General features: G+C 41.8%; 1 protein-coding gene across 3 annotated transcripts in view; it reads right to left on the bottom strand.

The window, feature by feature from the left end:
- Positions 1-14157, bottom strand: part of NECAB2 (N-terminal EF-hand calcium binding protein 2) — a 359662-nt gene that overhangs the window by 69534 nt on the left and 275971 nt on the right. For all 3 annotated transcript variants that reach the window (XM_075118339.1, XM_075118338.1, XM_048870602.2), the window contains exon 6: positions 13363-13499. In XM_075118339.1, coding sequence (XP_074974440.1) covers positions 13363-13499 — 137 coding nt within the window. The remainder of the gene's footprint in view (positions 1-13362; positions 13500-14157) is intronic.

Consider the following 14157-nt stretch of genomic DNA (forward strand, 5'->3'; position numbering starts at 1 on the left):
CCTCCTGAGGTCCCTTCCAACCCTGATATTCCATGGTATCAAGTGGAAGTAAGATTGCGTCAAGTGTCTTCCACTTACATCATGCACAAGCGGGCAGAGACCTGAACATAGTTCTCAATGGTCAGCAAATAAAGCATGATTCACACCCAGTTTATCGAGGGGTCACATTGGACAAACCTCTTATATATTGTGATCATCTTACAAAGACAGTGACTAAGGTCAAAACACGCAACAACCTGCTTGGAAAACTGGCCAGAACGACATGGGGCACCAAAACACGAACGTTATGCATTTCAGCCTTGGCACTCTGTTACTCATCAGCAGAGTATTGTGCTCCAGCGTGGGTTCGCTTGTCTCACACAATGAGGATCAACACACAACTTAATTCCACCATGCATATTACTTCAGGCACACTTACATCTTTTCCTCTACCATGGTTACTGGTTCTCTGCAAGATTGCTTCACCCAGTGCTCACAGAGAGGAAAGCGTAGCAATTTCGTGACAAAATTGTGTGATATGCCACATCTACTGCTAATTAAAGACTTGTTTAATGCACCATATGGTCATCTGCCCTCACGTCACCCGTTGTGAATAAGTTTATTGGGTGAGGGATTTACAGTAAAGGACATGTGACATGCTTCATGGTCCACAGAGAAAGTGACAAATAATTATCTTGTCTCGGACCTCACTCAGTGTCAACCCAGGTTTGATTTACCGCAAAGGCAATGGAGACTTCCAAACTGGTTTCATACCAGACATGGAATTTGTGCTGCAGTGGAATTTTGGTAGCGTTTTAGAGACAATCCATTATCTCAATGTGGGCAGCCACAAACCATGACACATAGTGTTGAGGACTGCAAAATTACTCTATTTCCTGGAGATCTTCCTGCCTTGAACATCATTGATAAGAACACTGTGTTTTGGCTTGACCGGATTGCATATGCCGAATAAATAAATGCTGGTGTGAGTGGGGCTGCTGTAGAGAAGGAAAGACACAAAGAGGGGAAGGGGATAGACTAGCAAAAACAACAGAAAATTTAACCCAAAAGTTTGTTACCCAAAGCACAGGAAAATGAGTTTCTGAATGATTATGTCCCACAAACTGCACTGCTTCCAAAACTGCAAGAGACTTTCTTTTAGCATTCTGCACCCAGCAGGTATTCTTGTTTTAATTTGCAGCATCTGAATACTGCCAGCATGACAACAGAATGTGCTGGAGAACATCTGACCCTCACAAAGCCAGTTTTCATCTCGGTTGGTGCTAACACGTGCCATATTTACATTAAAAACCATAAAAAGGAAAAAATTAAATAATCTCGTCTATTCATTGAAGGCAACCAGGCATGAAATGCTGATGCCCCCACATTTCTACAATGAGTAAGATGAGTAAGTTGACTTTAAACTCTTTTATCACAAGGTGTTCATCCCTTTGCTGAAGGCTCCCATTCTGATCTGCCAAACCATCAACGCTCTGATTCTCAATATAAGAATCTGTACTCATTAAAAGATGGGACCTGTTGTTTACAGTCAAAGTGCCAACCTATTGTTCAGTTAGAAGGCAGGCACGTATTTGTTTACGGTCAAACATACTTTGCTCTCTCTTGTGTGCCAGTGCAGATCCCAAATTTGCGAACATACATAAGATTGTGTTGGGCTAAGTAGCGGCCTGATTTTCAGAGGTGCTAAGCACTGGTAGCTTCCATTCAAATGAACTGGAGTTGCAGGTACTTTGAAAAACAGGTGATAGGTGCACATTTGCACACCTGTAGTCCTGCAACCAAATGGACCAAGAAGTGAAATGTAAACTAGGGAATATTTTAGCCTTTCAACATCCATAAGCATTAACTGATTTTCTCCAAGTGACTCAAAGAATTGGAAATTTAGAACAAATTTAGAACAAAATGCTCCCCTCTGGTCATCATTGTGCACCTTGACTTAGCTATTCGGCTCTGCTCTCTCTACATGCCAACGGAGCTCCATGGAAATACAAGAGAAAAATATTGCCCTTTGCGTTTGAATAATTTCCTCTTTATTATCTATTCACACATGTAGAATCCTGGCATTAGAAACCCATTTGTATTGCAGCTCATGTACTAACCTTCACTGGGTGACCAAATATGAAGAGATAACTGTCTATGTGTGGAGGGATTCGTAAAAAATACAAGGACAAATACATCCCTGGAGTACAGAAATGATTTCAGCGGAAGCTGCAGCCGAGATGAAACTGACCCAATATCCTTTGGCTTTTACGTTTCTTACACTGATTTAGTCATACGGTCAGAGTAATGGTTGGAACAGGGTATCTGCAACTGGACATCTCAATTACTGATAAGTTTACTGTGGCAGAAATATTGCTCAAAAATTAAATAAAGCAGGAGTTTTAAAACACTATTTTATTGAAGGGCAGTTTTTCCTGCTTTAAAATGAATAAATAGCGGTCTCATTTAAAACATTTGAAACAGTATCTCAGTCCTATAAATCTTCAACAGATTGAAAAAAAAATCTGCCCCCCCCCCCACATCTTCTCACCCTGCTGGCTTTTATATGTATCAGGAGAAAAGAGCTTCTGATTTCCCCAATACAGTTTCTATGGCAACCTGTTTTGGTTACAGTAAGTGAGCTCATTACTCCATGGAGATGCATGACATTGACACCCAGGGACTTTCTATGTTAAGTTTCGGGCTGTGCTTATATTCGGTCTCTCTTATATTTGTCTTTACTTATACTTTAAAAAAGAAAACCTGAAACCCTTCTTGTCCTCCATCTTTTACTGTCAGGACAGAGAGCACTACACTGTGCTATGCAGATTATGAAAAACTCCTGCCCAGGATTTAAGAGTCATTTTTTTATGGCCTGATCCTGCCATGTGCTGAACTGCATAAGAATTTGTAGGGTATCGGTACCAATCAGTGCTACCAACTCACTGGCATGGATACAATGCCCTTGGTCTCTCTTCCTACACCCCCTCTCCATGACTTATATGGCACCTCAGATAATGGCCTCCTCAGCCATTTTTACATTGGATCATACTTATTAGCACATCAGAAGACCAGAGGTCACTGCAGAGGGAAATAAATTAAAGAAGAGTATGAAATATCCATGCTGTGATTTCTGGGACAAAAACCAGCCTCAGTGGTCTGGCGGGGATTGCAGGGATTGCTGGCTATGAGCACTGACATTAAGTAGAGGTTTTCTTAGAAGTTAATAAACAATGCTGAGCTGGTAGAGTTACCAGGCAACATTCAGACGAGAACCTAATAAAGTCAAGCTGAGCCCAAGCAAAGCCTAGAGGCTGCCCAAGAAAGTGGAACTTGCAACCTTCTTCTGCCACCCTCAAGGTGTATGTTCTACCCACATAGGCTCCTAGAGTCCGTCCAGATTTACTTAGGGTACTTCTGCTCTGGAGCTGGGAAGTATAATTTCCAGCTCAAGGAGACATACCGGCTAAAAATACCAATGGGAAGTGCTAGCTGCCTTGAGGACGATGCCACCCGAGACACTGGGTACATATTCGGGACAGCTAGCTCCCTCTCACCACTTATGCTGCCACACCCACTTGTCTATTTTTAGTGTGCTAGCTCAATCAGAGTTAGCTTGGGTATGTCTCCTTGAGCTGGCAATTACACCTTCCAGCTCCAGTGTACATCTACCCTTCAACTTGCATCCCTGAAACTCACACCCCACCAGTCTACATATAATTTAATCCCTGCTATGCACCACATCTGAATTTGGTCACTAAAGTTAATTGAGCACAAGGGAGCCTGAGTTGAGGGGCAGCTGCAGTTTAGCAATAGTGCAAGTGATTCCCATATACTGTGTAGTTAGTAATACTGCTTGGCAGTAATTCTGAAGCCCAGTGGGCCAGAAGAGAAGAATATAGTAAGGCAAACAGAAGGGTGTTTTCATTGAAGAAGGCTTTACCCTTCTCTGTAGTGCAAGTCAATGGCAGAGCCATGATAAGGCGTTTGACCTTGAGGAAGCGTCTGCATCACGGTGCCTCAGTTTCCCATTCATAAAATAACGAGAATCCATAAAAGCCAAATCCTGTGAGAGTGGAGAACTATGGGATGCACTACATCCTGACAGATAATGGCCTCCTCAGCCATTTTTACATTGGATCATACTTATTAGCACATCAGAAGACCAGAGGTCACTGCAGAGGGGAGGTTTAGATTGGATATTAGGAAAAACTTTTTCACTAGGAGGGTGGTGAAACACTGGAATGCGTTACCTAGGGAGGTGGTAGAATCTCCTTCCTTAGAGGTTTTTAAGGTCAGGCTTGACAAAGCCCTGGCTGGGATGATTTAACTGGGAATTGGTCCTGCTTCGAGCAGGGGGTTGGACTAGATGACCTTCTGGGGTCCCTTCCAACCCTGATATTCTATGATTCTATGACACACACACTCTGCTATTTCCCCTCTCACCCTGTGTTGGTCTTGTCCATTTAGACTGTAAGCTCTTTGGGGTAGAGACTGTCCCTTACTGTGTGTTTTTATTTAACACATTTTGTTATCTTTAGTAGGGGTCTTTAGATGCTACCACTGTTTTCAGATGGAGCGATGCCGATTTACCCCAGCTGAGCATCTGGTTCAGTATCTGTATGTTACTCTTCAAGGTAAACCCTTCACTAAAGGTAGTAAGTGGGGTAATTTGCACCAGAACAGATATAGGCTGGTTCCTGGAGGGTTCGCCCTTTTCATAACCTCTTATAGAGATCCAGAACAGTCTGCTTTTCACATCTTTATCCAAACCCTCTTCCATTGCAACATCCAAAATGTCTGTCAATTTTCCCCCTTCTGGCCCTCAAAAGGCCTCTTCTGATCTGTTTAAGGGATCCAGAGGCATCTTAAAATGAGTGGGTAGAAACTTCCCATTTACGCACATCTATAACACCAAAAAATGCCTCAAGAGATGCAACATATTCTAGCAAGGAACTGGGAGCCAGATTATAATCTTGGATCCACCGATGACTTGCTGGGTGGCCGTGGACAAGTTACTGTAGGCTGTTCCAGCTTTGAACGCTCACTGAAGTATTTTGGAATAACTGAATTAAATATTTGTATAACGCACTGAAGATACAAAACACTAGATAAATGCTAAGTATTTACTTTTATTAGTTGAGTCTATCATGTGATTTCCTTTGCCTGGCAATAGAGAAACACAGCAACATAGGAAATAGCAGACTGGGTCAGACCAATGGCTATTTTGGCCCTAGTATCCAGTGGCCTGTACCAGATGTTTTGGACGAAGGTGCAGAATGCCATAATGGATAGCTATGCAACAGACGGGAGACAGCTCACAGAATTTCCCACTAAAAGCTACACATATGTGGCTACAAGTCATAACATCTTACGGCTATAGTCAACGACCAAAGAGATTCACACAAATGACAGACATTTTAAATATAACGTCAGCGTCTCACTCTGATTCTCTCGGGTAGAAATGAAGGGCAGGGAGTCTCCTCCTCTCTCTCAAGACTGGGAACCTTCCAATGGAAGGGAAATGAAAAGAGAACGAGGAACTGAGACAAAGTCTTCTGGGTTTCAGAGAATGGGGCCAAAAAACCAGAGATAGAGAGACACACTTATGCGAGTGTGTTAGGAGAAAAGGCTTGAGGTCGCCAGATTTAATGGATGTTGTTTTTTCAAAGGGAAAGTTATTAGAAGAGAAAAACAGAAAATGATCAAGTAGCACAAAGCACCCTAGCACAAAGCAGCCATGAAGAGGTTTTGAGAGCAGTGTGGAGTACATGCAATAAAGGTGAAGACTACAAGAGTCCTCAACCATGAGAGCTGGAGGAGAGAATGAAAAATTAGGTAACACTTATCTCGGTAATAGAGTTCTCCCCCTTGAAACTGCCTTGCAAATTAAGGCCCTGATCCTATAAACACTTACACAGGTGAGTAACTTCATCCACGTGAATAATTACACTGAGTTACTTACATTTGCCACGCCCAAGCCCAGATAACTCACAGATACCCAGCAGTTAGTTTATATCAAATTGCACATGCAGTACGACTGTGCCTACCTACGGACTTCTGTTTGCATAGGTATTCTGGTCCAGGATGTGATCAGCCAGCAAAGGCCCCCAAGTGTAGCTGCACCTATACCTGCAAAGCTTTTGTCAATTTAGCTTAAACCAGTTCTCCAAGCAAAATAAGCTTGCAATGAAACACAGATTATCTAACAGTGCACATGAGTGCCTGAAGAAATTTCTATTTTTAAGTACGTGCTGGTGAAACATGCTGAACTGACTCAAGAGTAGCCAGGTCAGCACTCCCAGAAATTACAGATCATTACATTTTATAGCAGTTGGAAGTAGTCTTAAATCCAAAACTTTCCAAAATGGATGACGATTCAATATTCGTAAGGGAGCAGGAAAGCCGAGAGGAAGGTAGGATGAGGTTTAGTTTGGGGCTCTCTAGGGGCAGAGTTTTGATAGCCCAAAGCCCAGTAACATGCGTGAACCATTGCCCACAACTGGAATACCAGTTGTTATGTTTTTGTTGAAAGCAGCAAAAAGGAGGCCTTTCTGAAACCTTAGCACAACTAACAGACCAGGATGGGAGGGCGAAGGAGTGACCTTGAGGAGTAAACATGACCCTCTGCCCTCCTGACTTGAGTTGTTTTTCTGAAGCATGTGGTTTCGCAAGATGGAAAGTTTGGCAATAGTTACCTATGACTTGTGTGAAATACAGCTGGTTAAACTGATGGAAAACCCCTTGCCTGACACACTGGAAATCTCCACCCTGAACTTACCTTCTACTCAGCAGGTTTTTTGATGAGCAAGCTACGTAATACTAACAAATTGGATATAGAGAGAGGAAGAAATCTGAGCGTGGTGGCCACTCCAACACTTGGACACCTCTCAAGTTCCCCTGCAAACAGAAGACTGGCTGCTGGAAGTCTATGGTTATCCACTCGAGATCTCCTCAAGACCCTGGGTAAATATGAATCTGGGGGTGATTTGGGGTGCTCTATTAACCTGTTGTGGACATGTGTAAGTGCTGGAGCCTAATTAAAGTAGAAGCTTTGAGTGAAAGCACTTTTGTTTGCCTGCTTGCATCAACTATCTATTGGCCGTACAGCCATCTCCCGACTGATCTATTTCCCAATGCCTCCTCACAAAGAGTAAAATTACCAAGAGCTTTGGGTTCAGCAAAATGCCAGGTAGCAGCTCCTGAGGTCTTTTTAAAAATCATTACTTATTTATAAACAGACTGCAAGGGATGCTGTCAAGGTAGATGAGGTCTCAGACATGACCTGCATTTTTATTACATTTATTTGCAAGTGCCTTTCAGTTCTGTGTTAGCAGCTGCTTCAATGCTATTTCTTTTCTGATGGAAGATTAATGCCTGCAGTGCAGTCCTCATCAGTAGCACTAAGTTTCCAAGCCAATGTGCAGAGTCCAACACCACCAAAACAAGCTACCTTGCACAGCTCAGTTCTTGCATGCAATCCCAATGGCCAGAATTTGGCAGGCCCTTGTGTGGGTGTGGAGGGATCATGCACCCCTCTTCCTTCATTCTTCCTCGCAGTACAGGGGCCTATCCACTGCAATCTCTTTGCTTCCCTGAGCTCAGGACCTGTCTCACATGCTGGGACACAAGCTACCTTGAAAGAGATGGAGTGAGATGGTGAGGACATGCCCCAAGCACTGGCCAGCCATGGAGAGGAGGACATGCTGTTCTCCCTAGCACATGGGAAAGGATCGCCCTGAGGTCTTAAATGGTGTCTGGCCTCCTGGTGGTAGCTCTTTGCACAAGGGTGAACGTCACACTTTTCACTCTTTGAAGTATGTTTCCAACTTATCAAAATGAAAACTTGGTTTCCTATTTCTAGTTTGAGCTTCTAGTTTCACTTGCCTGCTTGTTCCATGATACACTATGAAGTAAACTGGCTACACCAGTTCAAGACACGCAATACAGAAACATTCCCCAGCAGCACCGTGTGTTGTACTAATAAAATAAAAACCAGCAGGATCTTATTAAAGGGAAAAGGGCAAAATACCACATTTATTGTGAATACAGAAAGAATCATAGGAAGCAGTTAGTTCTAGTTATAACATTCCATTCAATCTCATATCTATTCACACATTCATTCATACAAACACACACACACACATACACACACACAGGTTCTGCAAGGTTGTTATCATAGTTACCAGCCTTAGAGTTGCTCATGCCAAGCCACTGGCCAGGTGGCCTGGACATGAGGAGGGAGCAGGGCCTTGTCAGATGCTCATCTGATGCTCCTGGAAGTTGGTTTGCAGAATCAGACCCCAAAGTTCTCACTTTTTAGAGTCTATTTTTATAGGAATTTCTTCCTATGCCAGTCTATGGGAATTGCTTCATCATGCAAATTCATCAACATTGAATTACATTGAATGTCTGTAAATTAGCCAGGCAAAAATAAACTATCTGATTAAAATCATTTGACTGGACAATTTAGTCAAATTTGATAAAAGAACATAAGAGGGAAGCTATTGGACACTAGAGGTTGTACCGAATGGACTCCTCAGAAGTGGGTGTGCCTCACCTTGCCTGTTGCCCCAGAACCTTGTAGTAAAGATACATCACTAGGATCATGTATGTGGCATGAATTGGAATCACAAACTCAAATTGCCTCACAGTACTTTCTCTTGAATAGGCTACATGGAAAGTGACACTGACGATTATAAATCTTAGTGTCAAAAGGGGGATTATGTTGGATCATATTAAAGAAGTTCTGTATTAAAATCACAAATGAGTTTCATTCCCCAGAGTTTAAATTCCAGGGTATTACTAATTAAGAGGTCTCTTGGTTTTTGGTACTGTTTCTCTCCCTCCATGCGTGAAACTTGCAAGCTGCTAATTGTGTTAGTACATTCTAAGACAGAGTCTATTCTCAAAGCAATTCACAGAGAGAGAGACTCAAAGCAATACTCTAACAACAGAAACAGCACCCAGAGACTCCCCGCCCTTTTGTTGTATTAACAATTGTGATTAAAATAGAGATAGAGGATGTATGTGGATGGATGCTTGGTGTGGATAATAACTGAATGATCAGGGAGGTGCCAGCCTAAGAATCCAGTGTCCATCGGCTGAAGAAGGCGTCAAGTGGAAATAACCAGAGGACCCCCCGGAGGGCAGACTGGAATCCACCCAACAGCCTCAAGAATGGGAGAACCAAAGAACAAGATAACATCTTGGAGCCGTCAGGAATGTGCTATCTGCTGATTGATTCAGCAACAGCATGATGAAGCAATTCCCATAGACTGGCATAGGAAGAAATTCCTATAAAAATAGACTCTAAAAAGTGAGAACTTTGGGGTCTGATTCTGCAAACCAACTTCCAGGAGCATCAGATGAGCATCTGACAAGGCCCTGCTCCCTCCTCATGTCCAGGCCACCTGGCCAGTGACTTGGCATGAGCAACTCTAAGGCTGGTAACTATGATAACAACCTTGCAGAACCTGTGTGTGTGTGTATTTGTATGAATGAATGTGTGAATAGATATGAGATTGAATGGAATGTTATAACTAGAACTAACTGCTTCCTATGATTCTTTCTGTATTCACAATAAATGTGGTATTTTGCCTTTTCCCCTTTAATAAGATCCTGCTGGTTTTTATTTTATTGGTACAACATTTTGGTGGAGAAATGCGAAAGGGGGAATATTGGTAAAAAACCTCAGTTATTGTAAATATTGGTGTGCACACCGCCAGCTCTCGTGAGCTAGGCATTTCTATTAGGTTAACCAGACCTGCTGGCCTCCGAGAAGGTAGCAAGGGACCTGCTGGCCTCCGAGAAGGTAGTAGGGAAAACAGATTAAACCAGACCTGCTGGCCCGAGAAGGTAGCAGGGGACCTGCTGGCCTCTGAGAAGGTAGCAGGGAAAACAAATTAAACTAGACCTGCTGGCCTCCGGGAAGGTAGCAGGGGACCTGCTGGCCTCCGAGAAGATAGCAGGGAAGAACAGGTTAACCGGACCTGCTGGCCTCTGAGAAGGTAGCAGGGAGAAATAGGTTAACTGGACCTGCTGGCCTCCGGGAAGGTAGCAGGGGACCTGCTGGCCTCCGGGAAGGTAGCAGGGGACCTGCTGGCCTCCGGGAAGGTAGCAAGGGAAAAACGCATAGATTAAGCTATGATTTCAGAATCTAGGCTGTGTCACTTGCTAAGTAATACCAGCAGTGACAAAGAGATTGAAATATCCATGTTAAGATGTTTAAAAGAAAACAGGGTAAGCCAGTACCAGAGGGAGGAATGGAGTCAGAAGGAACTCCAACCTCACCTTTTGTTAAAGAAATTACACCTTTTAAACAAATCCTTCAAAAATTTGGGCACAGTCCTTAGACTAAACAAGCCCTAGCTGATGTCTGCACTATTTCGGACCTAGAGGATAGATTGGCTCAGTATATCCTCATATACAAACCTTCTAGTGCTGCCAAAAGAGATGCAGCAGCAATTTGGTTGTTGTGGGAGGCATGTAAGGATTCTTCCCTCCGCTTGTCTTCATGTAAAGAGGAAAAGGCACAAACGGAAAAGGGAGCAGACAATTGGAAGGTGCTGGCTACAAATACCCAAAGCCAGCTGAAAATAGTGAAAGAGGCACTCCAGGAATACAAAAAGAGTGAAAAAGTTAACTCTGCAGAGGCTGGAGGGAGGCAGGTAAAGGGGGAGAAGGTCCTATGTACGGCACCCCCAGGCATAATTACAAAGAGAAAAGAGAGTAAAAAAAAAAAAAGTTAACTCTGCAGAGGCTGGAGGGAATTAAGCAGTTAAACTTTGTATTTCACCCAAACAACTTTTAACCAAAAATGTTAAAAAGGAAAAGTGTTAGAGAAAGAGCATTCTTGGTTTCTTTGCAGCCATTCTGAAAGAAAAATGGGCCCTTTTCCAAAGGAATGTCTGTAAATTAGCCAGGCAAAAATAAACTATCTGATTAAAATCATTTGACTGGACAATTTAGTCAAATTTGATAAAAGAACATAAGAGGGTTCTATTGGAACTTAACTGCCTCAAATGTATAAAGGGAATGTAAGATGTAAAAAACAGAGCAGTGTGGAAGGGATGTTAAGGAAAAGAAAACGTGTATGTATCTGTCTGTGTGTGTGTAAATATGTAAAGTTCTAAGGACCAGTTAGTTTTGTTTTTGTTTTAAATAATGCCACTAAAAATCCATTTGACTCTTTAATTCAAAGTTGCAAAACTGACAGACCTTTTTGCTAGACACAGGTAATTAGTGTTGTTTGGCTTTGGGATTTGGCATTTAACCCTTAAAAGGTTTCAGAGGAACAGCCGTGTTAGTCTGTATTCGCAAAAAGAAAAGGAGTACTTGTGGCACCTTAGAGACTAACCAATTTATTTGAGCATGAGCTTTCGTGAGCTACAGCTCACTTCATCAGATGTTTACAGTTTCCACGGTAAACATCTGATGAAGTGAGCTGTAGCTCACGAAAGCTCATGCTCAAATAAATTGGTTAGTCTCTAAGGTGCCACAAGTACTCCTTTTCTTTTTGCGAACCCTTAAAAGGTAACTCAATGCTTTAAAAAATTTAAAATGTTTTTAAGTTGTGGCTGCAGCAGGGCAGTCAAAATCAGGAGAATATAAAAAAAAAATTCTGGATTCTTTTTGTTTGTTTGTTTGATTTTTGTTTGTTTGTTTTTGTAACAAAATAGCAGATGAGAGTTGTAGTAAAAAAAAAAAATTAAAAAAAGACAGTGCCCCTCTGAAGCAACAGCAGGGGTGAGGTGCACAAAACAAAAAGAAGCAATGTTAGAAACACTGAGTCTTAAAATGGCTCTGAGTAATCAGACTGTCACTTTGATAAAGGTACATGAAAACTCTGTAAGCAAAAAAAGAAATAGTGACACCTTATGTAAAAATGGATCTGGATAATGTTATAGAAGTTAAACTATGGAAGGAATGTGCATTTGCCCCAGAACATGTGCAGGGTATATTGTAGAAGGGGCAAAAGAAATGCAAACATACCATGCTACTTAATTAAAATGCTATTAGGGCTCCAAAGGGAGCCACAATAGGTTGGGTTTTCTTTTTTCAGATTGCTGTGTGTTTTGGAAGCAGAAGTTAAAAGTAATCAAAACTCTGGTGAAAGTTGATTGTGTCCCTTTTAAGATAGATTCTCTGAGCTGCTGATGGCTTTAAATCCAAAAGCAGGAAGTTTCTGTGAAAATGCAAATTACCTAAATGATGAAGGAAAGAACTAGCAGCACAAAGGAGCTGCAGATAAAGGACATACCTGGTCAGCAAACAAATTGTCTAAATAAAAGGCATGGGATAACAAGATAATTTTAATAAATTTAATGATAATAAGTATCCCTGTAACAACGTATAGTGTGTATGATTTTTGGAAAAATCCTTTAAGGTCGTATGGTAATGATGCTTCTCGGTTATTACCTGTAAATAAAACTTAAAGCTTAACACAGCAGGAAAAACATTACAAACTTGGTCTGCTGTATAAGAAGGAAAACTCAGGGATTTAATGACTAAACAGTGGGATAATTTCCCCATAACCCTTAAAAGATAAAAGCCATTGAAACCTGGCCTGCCTATAGAACAAAAACAGGAAAATGTGGGGGCAATTTCTCTATTTTGCCTGCAATCAGCAAGGGTATTTGTAAAAGAAATATTTTAAGCAATAATCTGCCACCCCAAAAGGGGTAGAAACATGTTCTTTTTGTCTTTGAGAAAATCAGGAAAAGCTGATGCCAGCTGAAAAGCAACCCAATACCATGAATCTACTGTCACAATAGAAATTGTGTTCTGTGTTCTATGTTTTGTCTTGTGTTTTGTCTTGTTGCTAGCACTGTTGTGTGTTTAAAAAAAAAAATACTGAAGACCTGCAGGAACTTAAAAATAAATTAAGCTTTCTGTCCCAGCTACAGGACAGCCTGATACAAAAACAAGTACATGCCAATGTAGACTTGGTCCAAATTGGTCTGGGTAACCTAAAAGGCCGATGGAATCTTTAGTAATGGCTTAATACTACCACATGGCTTATCCATAAGAAAAAAAAATTTAGAAATAGGAAACTACACAGCCATAGCTATGGGATGCACTGAAATGCAGATACTTGCACTAGCTACTTTGGAACACAAAATGTTCTGGGTCATATTGGGAAATATTAAGGGTTTGATGCATTTGCTAAAAAAGAAAGAGATCACTGTTTGACACTTATCAATATGAATGGATGCAATATGTTTCCAGTATTGTAAACCAGACTTGTTAATGGGAGAAATTGTTGTCAAAATTGCACACCAACACGTGGTAGTAAAAAAGACTGGTTCACAAACACAACAGATTAGTCTATTAGAGCAGCAGCAGGGTGCGGAATGCGGAAGACAAGAAGATATTACCAACCTGATCTGATTGGTTTGTTCATCAATGGCATCAACAGCACTCTCCACAGAGCTCAGCAGAGACTGGATCTGGTTTGCAGTCTCCTTCAGTAGGAAACGGGTCACAAACTGGTCCACGTTGGTCCCGCTCTCATACACCTAAAAAGAAAGGCGCAGAGCTCTGTGATAAAGTGCCAGCAACCTGGGGGGAAAAGTATCTGTAGAAACTGGCCACCAGGAATCCTGCTCCCTTCACCTAGAGTGACCAGATGTCCCGATTTTATAGGAACAGTCCAGATATTCTGGGCTTTGTCTTACAGGCACCTATTATGCCTCACCCCCATCCTGATTTTTTTACACTTGCTACCTGGTTACCCTATTCTCCACTTACATGGAAACCCCAGGTAACCTTCTCCCACTGGACATAAATGGAATGTAAGATTATGCTCAGCAATGTCCGTCTAAGCGATGGGGTGAGAGCTCACAGAAGAGTCCATATAATCATGCTGTGGTCCTTTCATCTCAGACTCTGGTTATGGCAATCTCACTTTGCGCATCTCAAGGTGTGACACTGGCATGCAGAAAATTCATCCCTGTGAATGCTGAGGGCATGCCCAAACGTTATACCAGGAATGGAAAGTTCACAGTGAAATATATTGCTATATATCCAGGTTCAATGGAAGCTTCATGACAGGATTATGCGCAAAAAAAAAAAAAAGAAAGAAAGAAAGAAAGAAAGAAAGACTGGTTGGTTTATGCTAGTCAAGTGCTGAAATTCTGAAATAATGTAACAACCTATTTAAAATAAAAATGGGAA

This window comes from Caretta caretta, chromosome 12, assembly GCF_965140235.1.
Source record: "Caretta caretta isolate rCarCar2 chromosome 12, rCarCar1.hap1, whole genome shotgun sequence".
Taxonomy (NCBI): domain Eukaryota; kingdom Metazoa; phylum Chordata; order Testudines; family Cheloniidae; genus Caretta; species Caretta caretta.